This window comes from Erythrolamprus reginae, chromosome 7 (assembly GCF_031021105.1).
Source record: "Erythrolamprus reginae isolate rEryReg1 chromosome 7, rEryReg1.hap1, whole genome shotgun sequence".
Classification (NCBI taxonomy): Eukaryota; Metazoa; Chordata; class Lepidosauria; order Squamata; family Dipsadidae; genus Erythrolamprus; species Erythrolamprus reginae.
Genome location: NC_091956.1, coordinates 79,048,162 through 79,069,090, shown reverse-complemented (window position 1 = coordinate 79,069,090; position 20,929 = coordinate 79,048,162). Strand labels below are relative to the sequence as shown.

At 37.0% G+C, this 20,929-nt stretch overlaps 1 protein-coding gene across 1 annotated transcript; it reads right to left on the bottom strand.

The window, feature by feature from the left end:
* Nucleotides 1–621: 621 nt before the first annotated feature.
* On the bottom strand, nt 622–19,782 carry LOC139169982 (sodium/hydrogen exchanger 9B2-like). The gene is made up of 11 exons (XM_070756684.1): nt 19,708–19,782; nt 17,641–17,761; nt 15,430–15,600; nt 13,880–14,022; nt 11,915–12,042; nt 11,233–11,408; nt 9,457–9,563; nt 8,320–8,469; nt 4,655–4,763; nt 3,291–3,427; nt 622–892 (listed from the first exon to the last, which is right to left on the bottom strand). Exons 1-11 carry the CDS (start codon nt 19,780–19,782, stop codon nt 665–667), a joined length of 1,545 nt encoding a protein of 514 aa, XP_070612785.1. The 3' UTR covers nt 622–664.
* Between the last annotated feature and the right edge of the window lie 1,147 nt (nt 19,783–20,929).

Genomic DNA, 20,929 nt, shown 5'->3' with positions numbered 1-20,929 from the left:
GTTCATAAGAAGAGGCAAAAAAATCTTGAACATCTGGTTCTTATCTAGAAAAGTTCTTAAGGAGAGGCGTTCTTAGGTAGAGGTACCACTGTACTATGATTTTTACTATCACTGAAAATGTTATCCAATGTAACTGGAAATTAGGTAGTTATAAGCTGATACATAATAATGTAGAACTGAGTTGTGAGTGGTCTCATAGAAAAGGTCCCAAGATACTTTTCCTTGCCTTTGAAGGAGAGAATCATTTCAAAAAATGTCACCTTCAGTGTTAACTGTAAACTTTCTCAAACCACCAAAACAAAGCGTCAAGAGTTCTGGGAGACAGATAAATGAAATACACAAGTAAATCCAGTGGCAAGAATAAAACTTATTTTGCTTGAGAAAGCAAATTTAAGATCTAAGCCTTCTGTTTTGAAATTGATTTTTTTTCATCCACCAGGAAAGTCCATACATACTGACCAGAAATGCTGAGAGAACAAAGTATATTTTTATTATATAAAATACAGGGTTGATCACAGGTTGAAAACAAAGCATCATGCAGTACTATGATTTCATTGTTGCTCACACAAGTAATAAATGTTCAATTTGATACATAATTGTTTTTCCATTTTTTTCCTGTTTAATCTCAAACAACAGAGAGTTAAATCTGAATGTAAAATAAAGTCTAACTTATCTCTGTTGATGAAAAACTCTCTGTTTCCAGGTCACCTTCAATGACTTTGTTGCTCTTGCGGAGAAGTTTGGGTCCAGTCAGTCCAATTATCACAGCTCCAGCAGGAGCTGTGATCAAGATTGCAAGGAAAGCTATTGTCAAGATGTACAGACCATATTTTTGCAGCATTTTATCTTTATAAATTCGTGCTGTATCCAACGCAACAGAACCAATTGCAGCCTGCAGACAGATTTTTTTTTAAAGTCACTGATCATATATTGCACTAAATCATGGTTTCTATAGCCATGATTGGTTGAAAAAAAAGCAGAGTTGTTAGGATTAAAACATTACATTATGGCATAAAGAGAAATCACAATATTTGAGTTCAGCTACTGTGTTAGCAAAAACCTAGACAAAATAGATCAGCACTCATTCCTTGTCTTCTATATTGTTCTAGCATAGCATTTCATAATTGGAGTACAGTGTTCCCTCGCTTTTCGCGGGGGATGCGTTCTGAGACCGCCCGCGAAAGTCGAATTTCCGCGAAGTAGAGATGTGGAAGTAAATACACTATTTTTGGCTATGAACAGTGTCACAAGCCTTCCCTTAACACTTTAAACCCTTAAATTGCAATTTTCCATTCCCTTAGCAACCATTCAGATTATTACTCACCATGTTTCTTTATTAAAGTTTATTTTAAAAAATATTTATTAAAGGCAGATGAAAGTTTGGCGATGACATATGACATCATCGGGTGGAAAAAACCGTGGTATAGGGAAAAAACCCGCAAAGTATTTTTTAATTAATATTTTTGAAAAACCGTGCTATAGACTTTCCGCGAAGTTCGAACCCGCGAAAATCGAGGGAACACTGTATACCTTTGCCTTCCATAATACTCCAAGTAGCATGGCCATTTCTGAGAATTTTAGGAATTAAACTCCAAAGATTGTTGCAGAGAGTATTCTCTACTCATCAAGAATATTTGGAGAGATGCAACATGGCATCATTTTAAATGTCTAACACCCCAAATAAATTCAGTACTCTGATTCTTCAACCCAAAAGAAAATCTTATACATGTTATGTTTCAGATCAGTATATTTACTTCTGAGAAATATTATATTTCTGACTGACTTTTTTAAAAAAAAACTATAATACATATGTCTTTATTTGAAAAAAAATAAAGGGTGACCAGTTAGTGTTATTACCCTATGGTCCATAATATGTTCTTAAAGATATACTTATTGGGGTTTTTTGCCACAAGATAACTCAATTAGCTAAAGTTCATGATGACTACTGTATATCGGTCTCCCACATTCCCTTAGGTGAATACTTTTTGAGGATGTTTAAATCTATTTGGGAGTCTAATTTTTTTTTTACTGGCTACAAGAGGCTTTAAGAGTTCTTTGGGTTTTAGGTCTACTCAAAAATTTTAAACTACTAAGATCAATGGTATTATTTAAAATAAATGTGTATACAACCTCAGATACTGTTTACTGATCATAGTGAAAAAGAGCTTTAATCATCTATCACATAACCATCATTTCTTCTTGCCTATACCTTAGGACTGAAGGGTGTAGTTGTTTCTGTTTTTTGCTTTCCAATGCAAAGACTATACCACTTTCATCTAATCAGTACTGCATGATAAATTAATTTCCTTGAAATTGAATTTTTATATTTCTTGTGAATTTCTTTTTCTAAGCAATACTGTGGATGAAATGTATTGATGCATTTGTATTTAAATATATTTTCTTAACAGCATTGATAAATAATTAGATAAAAATGATAGACAACATGACTCCCATATTTGCATGAAAAAACCCATAAAAGGCTATGAAACACCCTAAAACAGTAAAGTTGTGAATGGTAAGCATTGATATGTTGGAAGAAATCACTGTTGTTGCAGGTGGTATATAAAACATGTGGGAAACAGTCTGTGTGAAATTTCCTAAGAATGTCCTTGCCATAATCCAAAGGGCCTCCTTGATACTAGTCTGCCTTACCTGACTCAAGCACAGGAAGTCAACAGGAAGACCACTATATTGGTACAGGTGCAAGGAAATATTTGCATCCCAAAGCAGGGCTGGGGGATCTATTGTGGCCAGGCAAAAAATACATGCCAGAAGACAGCAGGTTGACCCATACCAAGGAGTTCTCTGAGGACCATTTTCTTGACAAACACCCAGAATTCACAACATATACACACCCTGCAGTGCTGCCAGAGAATCCTAGGCAGCACTGCAGGGTCAGTTTCAATCCAAGGTAAGAACCTTTCACTATTTTGTTCTGGTGATCAGGAGTGCAAAGCAGGTGGCCTTCCGGATCTTATGGATCTATAAACCCTCCAATAGATTTGTAGCCAGCATAGCCAGAGTTATAAGATAGTTGAAGTTTAGTTCAGCAATATTTGGAGGAGCAGAGATTATCTTCTCTGACTTTAAGGTCAAAATCAACTGAAGCTTTTAAAGTTTCATCATCAGTCAAAAGTGGGTATTTCTGAGTAGAAGAGAGCCATTTTCATTTTTTTTCTCTACCCCACACCACTACCCCTTACTTCCCATTTAAATATTTCTATATATCTTCATGGGTACAACTCCCTTGCTTACATAAGATTTTTGTCGAATAAGCAAAAATACTCTACCTGCACAGTTGCTTTGGGGATCCACGCCAGCGCAATAAATAATTTTTCCTTCCAATGAAAGTCAGCGCCACTCACCAACAGAAACGTAGCGATAATTCGAACAATTAAAGCTAAAAACATAGTGGCCAAACAAAGCCCTGTAGTAGAGAGAGACTTAATTGTTCCACTTGGCCTGGGTTAATATTTGTAAGAGCAAATGCCAGGCAACGATAATCTTAATTGTTATATCTGTCTTGGAAAACTATTTCATATACTGAAAACTACATGAGCAATAATATTTATACAAACATTCATCTTGGGATTCTTAGTTGCCTCACTTAAAATATTCACAATAGAATATATATGATTATATTATATATAATTGTAACTGGCTATTTGTCTATTCATGACCAATAACATTTAAAAAAAATTATAAGTTTTCTGCGTGGAGAAATATAATCATGTTCTGATTTGAAAAAGGCACTCAACTGGCCAGTTTATACAATATATTGCTATAAACAATAACATCATTTTAAATCATGGGTCATGGCCCATTGTGTTCTCTGAATACAATCAATTCTGACTAAAATTCTTGTTTTTCTCATAAGGAAGCCAGGCGCAATCTTTCAGAATGCTATACCTCTTGTATGCAAACTTGGGGTGAGGTATCATCAATATGCTGATGATACCCAGCTTTACATCTCCACCCCATGTCCAGTCAACGAAGTGGTGGAAGTGATGTGCCGGTGCCTGGAGGCTGTTGGGGCCTGGATGGGTGCCAACAGACTCAAACTCAACCCGGATAAGACGGAGTCATGGGCATGCCCATGTTTCACCATCACTCCGCAGTCTGCATTGGCTGCCGATCAGTTTCCGGTCACAATTCAAAGTGTTGGTTATGACCTTTAAAGCCCTTCATGGCACTGGACCGGAATATCTCCGGGACCGCCTCCTGTCGCACGAATCCCAGCGACCGATTAGGTCCCACAGAGTTGGGTCTTCTCCGGGTCCCGTCAACTAAACAATGTCGGTTGGCGGGCCCCAGGGGAAGAGCCTTCTCTGTGGCGGCACTGGCCCTCTGGAACCAACTCCCCCCAGAGATTAGAACTGCCCCTACCCTCCTTGCCTTTCGTAAACTCCTTAAAACCCACCTTTGCCGTCAGGCATGGGGGAATTGAAACACCTCCCCCGGGCTTGTTCAATTTTATACATGGTATGCTTGTGTGCGTGTCTGTTAGTATATGGTTTTTTTAAAAAAATCTTTAAATATTTTAAAGTTATTTGAATTATTTATGATTTGTTATATCTTGTTGTGAGCCGCCTCGAGTCTTCGGAGAGGGGCGGCATACAAATCTAAATAATAAATAAATAATAATAAAACTTACCAACGGTTTCTAATCCAAGGGAAGCAATGGAGATTTCAGCTCCAATTAGTCCAAATAGAAATGGTTGGGATACTTGCCATGCAAAAGTAACAACATCTTGCACTGCTTTCTACAAGATATAACAAAAAAAACCCTCACAGTTTTACACCAATAAATGTTGAGGTCATTAATTATGCCATCATCTTTCAAGGACATAAGCCATTATGGTACTTAACAAGAATATAAAAAATGTAGCACTAGAAAAATTATTTCAATATCTCAAAGACCAAAGTTAGTTATTATGTTTGAAACAGATTGCCTTTATTTGTCTATATCTCATTTTTTAATTAAATACATTTATCTCTTCAATTTGGAATCCTCCAATTTAACAAATGGTGACTTCACAGGCATCAAGCATCCAGCCAACCAATGCTGTAACTCTTGCCTTATGGAATACCCTGCTCTCAAAGATTAGTATGGTTCCCAACCCTGTTGGCTTTTTGCGAAGCTTAAAGACTTCATTATGTACCTGAGCCTGGGGCTCAGAACGTATTAAGGGTCCAGGTACATGGCTTTATGATTGATTTATTAATCATCAGAGCTGCTATTTGAACTTATTTATTTTGTGGATATTTTTTTATTGTTTTGATGTTTTTTAAATGGTTGTTTTCTAATTTTAGAATTATAAGTCATTTAGTTGGAAAGCTACAGAAATTGGATAAATAAATAAAACCTCACTTCTACAAAAAAAAAACCCACCTTCCTTCCATATAACAAATGGTTTCAACTACAGTGGTACCTCTACTTACAAACTTAATTCGTTCCGTGACCAGGTTCTTAAGTAGAAAAGTTTGTAAGAAGCAATTTTTCCCATAGGAATCAATGTAAGAGCAAATAATGCATGCGATTGGGAAACCACAGAGAGGGTGGAGGCCCTGTTTCCTCCCAGATTTCTAGAGAGGCCCCAAAGAGGCTTCTCCCCACCTTTTCCGGCCCTGTTTCCTCACAGGAGATTCCTAGAGAGACCCCACGGAGGCTTGTCCCTGCCTTTTTCGGTTACAGTTTCGGAGGCTCGGGTTTGCAAGTAGAAAATGGTTCTTGAGAAGAGGCAAAAAAATCTTGAACACCCGATTCTTATCTAGAAAAGTTTGTAAGTCGAGGTGTTTGTAGGTAGAGGTACCATTGTATTTACATGGGGGTAAGGATGAGTCTTCTATAATGTTGCTATTCTATTTGTATAAGAAATCTTGAACCTCTGACTTCTAAACTGTCTGATTATTCTTTTATGTTCTCTTGTTAAAAAAACCCCTTCAGACAAGTTTCTGTTTTTGTTACATTTCTGGTCATTGTGTTATCTCTTCAGCCTGGAAATAAAACTGCCAATCCACAACAATTGTGTGCCTGTGATTGAAACTTGTGCATCCTGTTTCAATAAGGCTCATGTTTTACCCTCCCCAGGCTCCAAAAGTTTCCCTGGCACTGGGGGAAAAGTAAAAACGCCTCCCCATCCCCCTGGAGGCTCTCTGAAAGCCAAAAACACCCCCCAGAGCCTCTGTATGAAGCAAAATCAGCTGGCTGGCCCACACATGCATGTTGGTGCTGAGCTAGGGCAACAGCTCGCGTGCCAGCAGATATGGCTCTGCGTGCCACCTGTGGCATCCATGCCGTGGGTTCGCCATCACTGCTATAGAACATAAGGACACAATATATATTTGGGGGAGACGGGACTGTACTGTATAACTGTTACCTGAACTGCTATTCATTATAAAATCAAATAAAATATGCTGAAATTGTTTAAAGATTAAATAAGATAGTGAATAAAATTTGTATGTGTATGTATCGTGAAATAAACTGACAGTATTATATATATATATCATATATATTCTCTCTGTATCTCTTATATCATATATATTCTCTTCTTTTTTACTTTCTATCTTTATATATATTACTTAATGTCTATTCTCTTCCATATGTATTGTATATTGCACAAAGAATAAATAAATAAAAAGTATCTATTTGGTATAAATCAATAAAAAGAGACATTGTTTGACTGCTAACAAATCATGTGTCACTTCCTAGTAATTATATGGATAGATTTTCTCCAAATGATTTTCTGTTAATTTGGTTTTTAGGTCTTTCACTGTTGTCATTACATTTATCTGCCTTCAAGTTAGCCTGGTCTTCAATTCATCTTTTCCAGTCCCTATACTGAACTCTGGTAAGACTTGGAGAATTCCTGAGAATGGCGAAACGTTATAATGTCACCAATAAAGCTGGCTTAACAAAATTATTTGTGTGCTGTTTGTCACTTAGTATGAGGCTTTTACCTGCCCAAGTTTTACCTGCTACAAGAGTTAAATAAGAAAAAGGCATCTTTGCTTTAGCCCCAACTTTTGGAGTATACTGTACACACATTTGGAAGATTTGCTCTCACAAAACAGCTTTCACAGAAGACATGATCGATCACACATGTGTTTACTAGAAGGCAAACTGTAAATTTTCTCTTTACCACTCCAGAATGTGATGTACTCCACATCACATAGTTTATTCTTTTTTCCTGTATCCATCATCACAAAGCAGTGGATTAGGCCACTTACCATGGTTATTTTCTCAGTATAACTATGACTCCTACATGAGCCCCAAAGAGATTCCTAGAAATATTGGGTTGGCACACTGCTAAGAAATTGTCAGGTTCTGTTGTGGTTGGCTCTGGCCCAGCTCCTGCCCCAAGGAATGTGGAGGTGGATGCAGGGGAAACATCAACATGTCAGAGGCCTGTTTTATTGCCGACAGAGTCAGGTAGTGCAGTTTCCTTGGGGGTGACTTGGAAGAGGGGAGTTTGGCAGACAGCCCAGGAGGAGATCAATCATCCTTATCATCCCTGGATTCTGAACAAGAACTTATGACAGATCCACGCATGCGTAAAGTGAGGCATAGGAGAGAACAACTGAAGGATTATTACAGGAGATAAATGAGGCCACCTGTGGTTAGGTGGAGCTGTTGTAATTAGTGCTACAGATAAAAGAGCAGCCTGCTGGTTTAGCCTCATGGCAGTTTATCTGATTCATAGTTTCGTCAAGATCGTGTTTTTTTGCTGTTCAAGACTGTGTGTGGACTCTCTGGACTTTAGAATTGGACTCAATTTCCCAGTTATTGGGTGAGCAATTGGACTGCATTTACCCTGTGCCTTGTGTGTACCAGAAAATCCCTTTGACATTTAAAAAGGGAGCTGTTTCTGTTTTTCTGTTGATAAAGACTTTTGGTTTTCCTTCTATCGTGTGGTGTGTGTCTTTCTGGACTAATTACCCTGTAATTACGGGCAGGTGGGACACACCGGCAGAACAGGTTCCATCCAGTTTTTTTAACTGCAAGAATTACCCCTGGGTATCAGTGTGGAGATCTAGGTAAAAATATACCTCAATCTCCACACTGATACCCAGGGGCATCATATTACCTACATTTATCTATCTATCTATCTATCTATCTATCTATCTATCTATCTATCTATCTATCTATCCATCTATCCATCTAATCTATCTATCTATCTAACCAACCAACCCCCCCCCAAAAAAATACATATTATAAAAATATTCAAAACTGAGATTGATAATTTGTGTTAAAAACTACTGGCAACCTAAGAGTATCTATTTATCAGAATCAGGACTTTGATGTAAGAGAATTCTCACCTTTTCATTAGACCATGCCACTCCCGCGAGAAATGACAAAACAATGACACAGAGTCCTCCAGATCCTGGAAAGCCAAAACGTTTGCAGCTTAAAAGAGAAAATGCTGACAAGCCAATCACAAAGAATGCTCTTTTCAATGCAATAAATTTCTGAAAGGAGAAAAATGGAAAATATGGAATGCAGCAGGACAAAACATGTTGTACACTGCCTCTGGGTGGTCAAGTAAGGCATATATCTAAGGAATATACCAGTATAATGAAATAGGCAGCCCTTCTCCTGGGCAATAGGATCATGATGTAATTCCAAATTTCTTTCTAGAGTCTGAGTGTTGGTAAGAAATATTATCTCTATAAAACTCAAAATGAGACAGCCATATTTACTTGCTTGCTGATAGGAAATCCAGATTTTCAGTAATAATTTACTGTTATTCACGTGTGTAGAGAAACTGAAAAATTGGAAAATTCAAATACCAGTATACTGTTTTTGTGGGTATTGGTCTATAGGCAGTAAGAAGTGACTCTTGATTTAAAGCATATGGTAAAAAGCACCCAAAGAATATGAAAGGAAAAAAACCCCAGCCCTCACCTGTTTTTGGAAATAGTTCAAGAGTGTATATATACACACACACAAGGGAGGGAGGAGACAGGGATGGAAAAAGAGAAGGGAAGTGAGAGGGGGAGGAGACAGGGATGGGAAAAGAGAGGGAAATGAGAGGGGGAAGGAATGAGGGAAAAAGGGAGGAAGAGGGAGAAATGAGAAACAAATGAGAGAGAAAAGGGGGAGAGAGAGGGAGGGGTACCCAGAAATGAGAGAGTGGTAGAAATTTGAGGAGGGGTGATTGATTATTAAATATGGATTGACTATGGAATGATGGTAAAAGATATATTTAGGTGTTGTTTAATATTAGGATATATTAATTCGTAAAATTGGATTAGAATTTTAGAACTATATAGAATTACATGGGTTACATTGCATTTGTAAAAATAGGATTACAACATATTTGGGAAGGAATAACTGAATTTCTTCTGTTCCAGTTTCTCATAATGTGCTCAGTTTATCAGATCCTATTACTGTAAATGCAGCCTACAAAATGTGGGTTTTGTCATAGAATATTTTCACAACATTATTGTTTTTACCTGATCCTTGCTTGGAAAATATGTAATAAAACATCCTAAAAGGCAACCAGAACCTGCACCAATAACAACTTCCACCACACCACGCAAGATGCTACGATAGGTGGACCCTATGAAAAAGAAATGGGAACCAAGTCAAGGAGATAAACAATCTCTGCAAAAATTAGGGGGAAAATTGATTAACCACCAAAGGTTGTCATGCAACTGAGATGGGTGACCATATAAATGGCAAAAATAATTTTATTTTCAATAAAATGCTGTGTGTGGCAGAACATTTCGTGCCCGTATAGGCCTTACCAGCCGCCCCTGGACACATTGCATACAGCCCACAACTCACTAGATGTCAAAGTCCTCTTCAAACACGATGGACGAACATCATCATCAAAAATAATTAAATAATGTTAGGCAAGCAATCAAATTCCGCCCCCATAACATATGGCAGCATTGCCTTTAATCAGCATCTTTACTTGCATGACAAGTAAAACAATCAGAATCAGAGGGCTCAAAAGATTTGAAGAAATGTCTTCAAGTTCAGACTTGAAGAAATGCTGTTTTCTCTTTTTCAAGTCCAATAATAATGTGACTTAAGAGATATTTCTTTATTAAAAATATTTATAATCATGATATGAATATGCTCTGGCAACCTTTTGGATTGTGTCACATTTCCATTAGGCTGTTGCCTTCTCATCCTCACCCCATTTGGGAAGGACAGCCTGGTCACATATACTGTACAGCCATGGACCAGTTTCTTGGGTCTTGGATACTTTTCTCTGCTACTATTAGTTTTTTATGCCTCCCAGGGGGAACGAACTGGGCAGAACTGCCAGTGCTACAGTATGAGGAAATCCCTTCAATTCTGAAAGACATTCTTCTGCTTTATTACATAGTTCCCAGCTGTTGATCATGTTCTAGAGCTTTCTTGTCAATGTGGGCTTATTGGGCTTTCGGAATTGAAAATCTGAATGGCAATTAAAAACTCCGCCAACATGAGCTTGCTAAACAATTGTTCAAATGCAAATCCTGTTAGATTTTGAGGAAGGCTCTCCTGTATCATCATGGTGGGGCTGCTGAGTTTTGCAAGAGCCAGCTTCTGAACATTATGACCCATCTTCTTACAATCACTCAACAAAAAACAAATTGAGCAGATAAACAGAAAGCAGAAAACCAGTGAAATCAAGCTGCAAATGTTCGTATTTACATCTACATTTTGGGACAGACTATAGATTCATGACTCCATCATAATAGAGATCAGCCATTTTTTGTGTGTGTAAAAAAAGATAATCAGTTAAGTCAGTTAAGTACTTATAAACAAATCCTGAAATATTACATGATGCAAACCTGGAGGTTCCAGAGACTGCAAAAAGACTGCCTTCCGTCTTCTGTCCTAATGTTTCTTCTTCTACTTTTTTACTAGTATCATATATGAATATTATTATATCTTTACATTCCTCCAATATGTACTTGACAATACAAATAAATAAAAAAGTTGTGAGAACTCGTGAACATCATGAGTTACACAACTGAATTATGTGTGTGTGATTATTTGCATTTCTGATTTGGATACGTTACATCTAAATATCACTGCAATATATAAAAAAGTGGTATCAGGGTTTTAATATTCTACTGATTTATTTTAATACAGTTATCGTTGTTTTGCCTTCTCCTAAGAAATAAAGATACTACAAGTAAATCTGTCAATATTGGCTTTTAATAAGTCACCTCCCACCTTTCAGTGGGTATATGTTCTGTTTAATCAGTTCTAGAGTGTAGGAATGTTACCTGAGGAAAAAGCCATGCCCAAGAAAATGTTAAAGCCTGTGATGGCTACAATGTCATCTATACTGGCAGCAGCTATTAGTAAAGTTGGAATTCCTTGATCTATACCAAAACCTTGTCTCTGTAACGTGAGCATCGAAAGGACTACAACAGCTGGAGATACAGCACCTAGAACAAATCTGAAAAATGTACACATTATTGGGACTCATCAATTCAAAAAATAATATTTAGCCATTGTTAAATATGTCAAGGTTTGTGGGAGATAGCAGAATGTAGATGGTTAAAGTCTCTTTTCCACTAGAATGTTAGAAAACAAATGTGTAATAAACAAAAATGAGATCAGTATGATTTCCTATCACACCTGCACTATTTACCAAATACATTCTAAGCTTTGTTATGATACCTAATGGTTATGATGGGCCTTTTCCAACTTGTATTGACTGAGGATTAAAGGAATTGTAGCCCAACATGACTGGATGGGAGGCAGAGTGAGGAAAATGGGTTCTTAAAACTGTAAAAGATCTAATGTTTTCAGATGCATCAGTACAAGCAAGAGAACATCTTTTACCTGTTTCATCCCAACATGATTTTGGGTGTGTTAACAAGGAAACTGCAAGTACTGGATTCTGATTTACATCAACTATATTTATGAATGGAGATAAGATGTAGGAGTGTCATCTCTTACCCTAACATAAACCCCCATACCCATGGGAATTTCATTAGAAAGTGAGATACAACTGCTGCTGAACACGCTTCAATGATGCAGGGTCCCATGCATAGTCTGAAACAGACAGATTTTAACTTGTTCAGAGCCTGAAATACAAAAATATTCTACAATTAATATTACTCATCTTTAGGGCCAGGAAAAAAACATTCCAAGATTTATTAATGCATTGACTGGGTTTACCCTTGCAATAAATGATGTTTTCTGCATTAAATCAATAATTTCTAAAATAACCCCCTTGCACTAGGCTATAAATCATGCTCTAGAATGAAGTATTTTATTCCATACTGGAGACATGGGTTTTTCAAATTAGAACAAGATTTTAAAAAGTACTTTTTAGTTAAAATTAGTTCAAATTAGTCACAAGATTTAAAAAGTACCGGTACTCCCCCCCACCCAGACATATAAGAGAATAAATATAGTGAGCGTATTATTGCTCTAATAAAGAGTGGGTGCCCATTTTTATTCTTAATTTAGACTAGGAAAAACTTTTAAAAGGGATACTTTTTAAGGGTATGAGCTGAGGTGGCGCAGTGGGTAGAATGCAGTACTGCAGCCCACAAAGGCTGACTGTTAGATCTGCAGGTCAGCGGTTCAAATCTCATCACCGGCTCAAGGTTGACTCAGCCTTCTATCCTTCCGAGGTGGGTAAAATGAGGACCCGGATTGTGGGGGCAATAGGCTGGCTCTGTTAAAAAGTGCTATTGCTAACAGGTTCTAAGTCGCCCTGAGTCTAAGGAGAAGGGTTGCATTAAAAAACCGAATAAATAAAATAAAAAATAAAAAATACTGCAAGGTGAAAACTCTCATGTAATTGTCAACATAGCATGAAGTTCAAGGGAATTTGGGTCCCAATCCAAAACACTCTCTTGTGCCCTAGGCATCTTCTGGAAGATGTAAGAGCAAACTATTTCTCAAGATATGACCATAATAGAGCCTGCCCATTATGCCCCCGTGTTGTAATAGCCATTAGATAAACTATCTCAACTAAGTACCCATCTATCCCTGCTCTCCCCAATGAGCATTAAGCGAAGCATAGGTTGACTCAGAACTGTAGGAGACCCTTGGAGGCCAGCATAAGCCTAGACCCACCTGTCTTGGCCCACCCAATGCCTTCCCTAGCCCGAGACACCCCATGCTCTGCTTCCCACCCCTTAACCCCATAGGCCTTTTCCTACTGCCACTGGATTCCCCCGGGCCTTAGGCTTAAATTCTATAATATTGCCAAAAGTCTCTCATGTTTATGGAAGTCATCCAATCTTGGGGTTCACTTTGATAGGGTCTTTGTCTTTGCTTTAAGTGTTAATTGTTAATTAAGCGTTAATTTTCAGGATTATTTCAACAGGGAAGCAATCTGTCTTTATTCTCTATGCTTTCAAGGCCCTTTGAAAGGCTTCCAGTCGTGCCTATTAAAAATAGGAAAAGGGTGCAACAGTATTAGTGTAAGCACTTTCTCTTTTTAAAAAAAATTGAGGTGGTTGGGAAGACAAATTAATCAGTTGATTATAACATTTAAAGCCCTAAGGACTGTTTCTAAATGTGTGTGTTTAGGTCTGCAAATGCACCCACATTACACACTTATACCTAATCTAGCTATGTTTCAGGCTTTTTTGTTTTTTGTTTATAAGCATGACAGGAACTTATCCCCCCCCCCCCCAAGGCAAAGTAGGGTCTGATCTAAATTTTTCTCTTTCACAGGCATAGCAGGTAGGAAAGTAACTATTTCAAGGATAATTAATGCTAATCACGCTAGGAAATGGTAATCGTCCTCTTTCTTCATATTCTGTTCCATTTCTCTCCACATCTGTTTCCTCTATGTCTCAAAGTAAAAAATGGGGCTACATACTACATGTTACAAGTTTTCATGGTGTTTTGCTATTTGTAACAGATACGTTTGAATTTCTTAAGAAGCGTTTAATACTCCACCTTTGCATCAAGGCCTAGACCAGCTAGAGACAAAATGATCGAGAGGGCAATATTTCTGAATATAACTCCCCATTGGACTTTGATCACGATCACCTCACTGACATTTTCAATATTTCTGATGAGAAATCCAGCAATCAACATACCTAAGTGGAACAGTGATTAACTCTTTTAGAGACCCACATAAAATCTGACAACGATGCTTCATTTTATTTGTTTACACAAATAAATATCTTTTACAAAAGGTTAACAGGGAGTAAGGAAAGGAGAGGGACAGAGGGGGAATATTGCAGAAAAAATAAATGCAACAAACCAATAAAAAGAATCAAGACTCACAGCTTCAAGGATAAAACCACAGACCTGTTTCCCAGCCTTTGGAGATCCCATTCTAAAGCTAAAGTTGTACCGTCCCATGTGTCAATGTGATACAATAAAATAGACAAGCAAAAATCATCTTAAAAATACTTAAGCTTGATAAGCAACAGTTAAGCTGATTAAGTTTTTCCCTTCATTCAACTGTGTTAGAAAACCCTGCTCTTGTTAAGATCTGCCTTTCTGCAGCTGGTCACAAGAGTTGCCACTGAGCATTAACCCTAACCCTGAAATGGCAATTCCATAGGCCAGGTTTGTTTGACAGTCTACTCTTTACAATCCAGAACCAACAGCAAAAAAAAAATATCGAGCCATAATTTTCAACCTCTATTGTCCCTCAGAGGCAGCCTTCTGAAAGTAATGTTTAATAATTTGAAATACTAATCTGGAAGAATGCAATCTAATATTTTGTCAATATCTTTTTGTAGTTGAGGTCTCCAGAACAGAACACAGTATTCCAAATGTGGTCTCACCAGCGCTCTATATAAGGGGATCACAATCTCCCTCTTCCTGCTTGTTATACCTCTAGCTAAGTAGGATGCTTGGCTGCATAGCTAGAGGTATAACAAGCAGGAAGAGGGAGATTGTGATCCCCTTATATAGAGCGCTGGTGAGACCACATTTGGAATACTGTGTTCAGTTCTGGAGACCTCACCTACAAAAAGATATTGACAAAATTGAACGGGTCCAAAGACGGGCTACAAGAATGGTGGAAGGTCTGAAGTATAAAACGTATCAGGAAAGACTTAATGGACTCAATCTGTATAGTCTGGAGGACAGAAGGAAAAGGGGGAACATGATCGAAACATTTAAATATGTTAAAGGGTTAAATAAGGTTCAGGAGGGAAGTGTTTTTAATAGGAAAGTGAACACAAGAACAAGGGGACACAATCTGAAGTTAGTTGGGGGAAAGCTCAAAAGCAACATGAAGAAATATTATTTCACTGAAAGAGTAGTAGATCCTTGGAACAAACTTCCAGCAGACGTGGTTGGTAAATCCACGGTAACTGAATTTAAACATGCCTGGGATAAACATATATCCATCCTAAGATAAAATACAGGAAATAGTATAAGGGCAGACTAGATGGACCATGAGGTCTTTTTCTGCCGTCAGTCTTCTATGTTTCTATGTTACCTAGTGAGAATGAAATGGGCACATTGTTTGTTGACATGATGCTTACCAAGAAAAGGAGGGAGGGAAGGCAGTCCCGGTATTTTAATTAGCTGCATAATTTTGCCACCAATTACTGCGCAAAAATAGAGGCATACAATTCCGAAGATGGACCCACCAGGCAGACTCTCTTCACCTGTCAAAGTCCAAATTAAGCCCCAGATCACTGCTCCTATTGCCACTAGAAAAAGAAAGTGGGGTGGGGTAGAAGGAAGGAAATGTTGTATGAGCCTTATTGATATTAAGAAGAGAAAAATCATCTGTAGGATATGGAAGCAAAAAAAATTCTTGTAGTTTTCCCTGTTTGTGATACTATTTTTAAATATTATACACATTTTGCACGTATTTTTCCCCAAATGTTATTGTCTATTTCTTGGTATTTATTTGAAAAGTAGAAATGGGAGTGGGAAAGAAAACGAAAAACAAATTAAAATTTTTAAAATGTAAGAGCAACTCATGCATATCTCCATATAAAGATAGTGCTTTACAGTAGGGTTTCAGCAACGAATTACCATATTTTCTTACAATATTGGAGAAAATTTGAAGAAGACATATGTAACATCAGAAGCAAAGTTATTACTTGGAACCATACAATAATTTGACTTTAACCTTTCCCAAATTTTGATAGTTTAATCATGACCAGGTATCAATACCTTAGGTGTTAGTAGAAATTGTGATAATGAAAAAAATGACAAAATGTAAGGCACAATCTCATATAACAAATTTAGTTCTTTCATTATTGCATTCCATAAGTTAGTTGGACAGTGTGCATCATCATGTCATCATGACTATATCTTTTTCGGTGCACTCTCCACATGAACAGCTGAAATGAGAACTCTGCCACTCTAAATGTTAACCATGCACTCTGACTAACAGTGGAGTGGGAATCAGCCTGAGAAACTACTGTTAATGTAGAACAATGTCCTTCCGGAAGTTTGAGACTCTGTTTTCTACAATTCTTAAGAATCATAATCACAGTGCATCAGACAGGCACTAAAGTTGCAAAATGTTCTTCAGGACAAAGTTCCCCAACCTTTCTGGCTTTGCAGACTTCCTAGTTTTGCTGGGGACTTGGTAGAAGGAGAAAGGGTATTGTTTTGTGTGAGTGGCTAGCAAGCACACCTGGGCATGCCTGCATAGCTCCATTTGCGCAAGTGGCATGCATGCGCACTGACTGCTCATGCAAATGGAGCATGCCTGCACGCACACATGTGTTCTCCCACTGCTCATGCACATGATGGTGGCACATGTGTGTGTGCACTCAGCCACCATTTCTGCAGCCCAGTTGCAAACAGGTCACTACCCACTATTTGGCTGCAGCCCAGAAGTTGGGGACCCGTACTTTAGGATAATTAGATTTATTTTTTCTTTGCAATAGTTAATGCATTTAAGTAAGATCAGTGATGGGTGGCTCCCAGTTCAGTTAACTGGTAGTGGCGGCAGCCGACTGCTCCACTCATCCACCCAGGATGTTCTGCCCGCCCGTCCAGGATGCTCCGGCAACCCACGATGCTCTGCCCACCACCTGGGATGCTTCGGAGCATATTCAGAAGTGTCGTGCACACACAAAACTAAATGGGTTTTAGAACCCATTACTGAGTAAAATATATAAATCTGTGTTGACCATTACAACATATTATATACCTTTAGTCTGAAGACTCACACAATACAGATTCACACATCATATGATGCTGATTTTTATTTTGTTATTATGCAATAATTATGTTATTAAGCTCATGATGTTCAGCTCACAAGAGCACGGTTCATGCAAAGCCAAAACTAGATAGAATTTTTAACTGGTGAGAATGATTTCATCTTTCCTCTCACTACTTCAGTCCTGACAAATCCCATTCGCCTCTATCATTTGTTTGTCCTGGAGTAAATTTGGGATTTCTCTTACATTTTTCCTGAGTAATTTTTCAGTACGTTCCATCAGACAATTATCCTTCATTAGCCTATATAAAATCTCAAGTATTATAGGATTAATCGGTATCAGAGCAAAATAATTCAAATTATTTTTAATTATTTGATTCAATTTCTTTCATAAAAACAAACATGGAAATCATATTTCCTACTAGAAAATAAGATGAAAAATTTAAACCATAAAGTCTGTTTTTAAGAACTTTTATTGTAAGTAAAAATAAAGCTCTAAAATTAATGCATCTAATGGAAACTAATGAGAGGGTGAACTATTTTTGCCTTTGACTTATGTTTTACATACCGTTCGTTATTACTTTGGCAATTATACCTCGAGGAGGACAAGTAAACAGCTCCTTCAGTTTCTTTTGAACCTTGCTCTTAGTCTGTACTTGCTCTCCACTGGAATCCAATACATCATCCACCTGAAATGAAAGGAGGAAACATTCTCAACAAAATTAAATTCCATAGTAAAACTGCTATAATATTCTCAGTTGCTGGTTGAAAAATGTCAGAAACATCTTTTATAGAGGCAGGTTTTCTTTTGGTTTTTATATGTTTATTTAATGGAATTATAGACCACCAGTTCAAACAATGTGATTCTGGATGGCTTACAATACAAAAGCAAATAATAACATCTATTTAACATTTATATGATTTTGTTGCAGAATTGTTTGCTTAGCATCATTTATCACCCACAAGATAATAATAGTTAGCTGTATCTTTTCACCCTATGATCAATGGGGAATGCAACAGGAATTCTGACTTGGAGCCTGCGGGCTGTCAGGATTGGATGTGGAAGAAAAGGATTAGCAAACAAGATATAATGGCTGTCAGTTTAGAAGTGTACTGATTCCACAGGACTTTCTAGGAGGTGCAGTGAGAGGAAGCTCCATGTATTCTCTATAGAAATATCCCTTCTGTGGAATAGCTAGCTTTGAGACAAGGATAGGTCCCACTTAATAGAATTTTGAAATCTGGCAATAACCTGGCTTTTGGAGATTAGTTATAGAACTATTGGTACTTACACTACCAATACTTACTTACTTACAATTCAAAGAATAGATATTACAAAATCTATTTAATACAACTGTTAAGCTACTGATACAATTCTATAGAGGAATTCATGAGTCAGTCATTTGTACTTCTATAACTTCAATGAATACGGTAGTTAGGAGGACTGCAGAAAAAATAACTGCAACCAGCCTGCCTTCCATTGAGGACCTGTATACTGCATGAGCCAGAAAGAGGGCTGAGAAAATATCTACAGATTCTTAACATCCTGGACATAAACTGTTTCAACTTCTCCTCTCAGAATATCACTATAGGGCACTGCATGCCAAAATAACCAGTTATAAAGACACTTTCCTCCTCTATGCTCCTCCGAGTCTACGGAGAGGGGCGGCATACAAATCTAATAAATAAATAAATGAATGAATGAATGAATGAATGAATGAATGAATGAATGAATGAATGAATAATTCTGCTAAATCCTTAATTTCCACAGCATTTTCTTATGTCTGTCTAAACGTAGTATGACTATATTGCTATTATCCTTCTCATTGTCTCATCTTTATCTTTCTCAACATCTCCTCTTTCCTACTACATTTCTCTATTGGTATCTTATGAATTATCACTTGTTATTTGTATCTTATAATTTATGATAACATCTTAGGATTTCTGATTTAGCATTTTATTGTTTGTATGTACACTGAGCGTTTATACACCAGAGACAAATTCCTTGTGTGTCCAATCACAATTGCCAATAAAGAATATTCCTATATTCTTTTTCGTAAAGAATCTGGAATTTATTCTGGTTTCTATTGTAATTTAATATTTATTATTATTCTACCTTTTAAAAAATAACTTCACAAGTGCCCATAGATTGAGATAAACTTTGTAATTAAAGGAAGAAAGGACTTGGTTATATCTTGGAACTTTTAAACTGTCTCTCATCTCAAAGTAGTTATTTGTAAATAAATAAAAATTATATACCTTTTTGCTCAAAGACAACAAACATTGAAGTCTTTGAACATTGGGACAAGCACTGTTATTGACATTGAAAAACCTGGTGCAATGTATTGTCCCTAAATTGATGCTCTTTAAGGGATAAAGTTGCACAAAATCCCAAATATAATATTTGGCCTCCTTCACTAGAAGTTTCACTTATTTGATTTTACAGAAATTATATATCTGGATGCAGTATCATTTCATTTCTCTAACTTTACTTGTCATAACTATATCATGAAGGAAACATGACAGTACTTACCTTAAGGTTTGACCATTCAACCCTATGTAGAAGAAAGACATATCTTATTTTTCATTAATTCCTAAGCTATCAATACTACTATAAAATTGCCATTATTATTACCTGTATTGGATAAATTTCATTTCTTGATTTTGAAGATACTTTTTTCTTGTCTGCCACAGGTATTCTGTCTGACATAGTTCACAATCTAATTTTGTAAAATAAATTGTATTTTATTTTAACACACACACACACACACACACACACACACACACACACACACATATATAAAATTTAATTGATTTTTAGATGCTATCCAAACAATCTCTTTAAAAAAAAAACCCAGGAACTTCTTTATTTTTAAATATTAAACCATCTTGCTTAGTTTTCACTTTTCAAATAAAATTGGATTAAGTTTAGAAAAAATATGGAACTGGAAAACATGGGACTGGAAAAATATCACCATCAGTGATATCCTCTAAAAATCATTAGTCAAGAAGAGTATGTGCCAGAGTTCGTGTAGTGCTATGAATGAGTAGCACAGTACTTCCAAAAACAAAAAAACCCCTGGTTTTGCTTAAAGTTTTGCACAAAATTTTAGTATGAACCACAAAATTAAATCATTTTTAAAAAATATATGGGGAACATAGTTCCCTCTAAGCTGAGCAGTGAGCAATCACTCACTTAAAAATCATCATCAACTCAGAGTTTTCCAAACCTGCCCAGAAGCCGAGAGGGAAAGAGTGAGAGGGAAGGAGAGAGAGAGGAAGAGAGGAAGAGAGAGAAACAGATAGAAAAAAGAGAGGAAGGAAAAGAGAAAGAAAAAGAATGGGAGTAAGGAAGAGAGAAAGAAAATCAAAATCTAGTTTGAAACTAGCTCAACTATTTAAGTGGCATTTTGATATTGATAGAGTTGCCCTATTATGAGCTCACTGTTATAGACACACAGTACAGTATTTTATTTTGAAATTCTCTGAGGCAAAACAGGGTGGGTTTTTTATTTGTTTGTTTGCTTGTTTGTTTGTTTGCTTGTTTGTTTGTTTGTTTATTATTTCTGTGCCACCCAGTCCCAAAGGGACTGCCGCTCAGACACTATACTTTTCCGCCCAACCCCCCAAAAAATTAGAGGGAACACTGATGGGGAACTTCTATTTTTATGCAATATTTAAGATATTAGAGCAGATAAGGCAAGAAATTCTGGACAACATGGGGAATTGTTTGCTTTAATACACATTCTTTGCTATTTAAATAAAGGTTATATAGCAACACCTCCGCCACAACTAACATTTCTAAATACACTGCTCAAAGAAATAACGGGAACACTTAAACAACACAATATAACTCC

Coding starts and splice junctions, on each gene's coding strand:
- LOC139169982 (XM_070756684.1), bottom strand. CDS start 19,782: ATGTCAGACAGAATACCTGTGGCAGACAAGAAAAAAGTATCTTCAAAA. Junction 11,409..11,914: donor GTATGGGGGTTTATGTTAGG/GTAAGAGATGAC, acceptor TACATTTTTCAG/ATTTGTTCTAGGTGCTGTAT. Junction 8,470..9,456: donor ATTTTCCAAGCAAGGATCAG/GTAAAAACAATA, acceptor TTCTCCTTTCAG/AAATTTATTGCATTGAAAAG.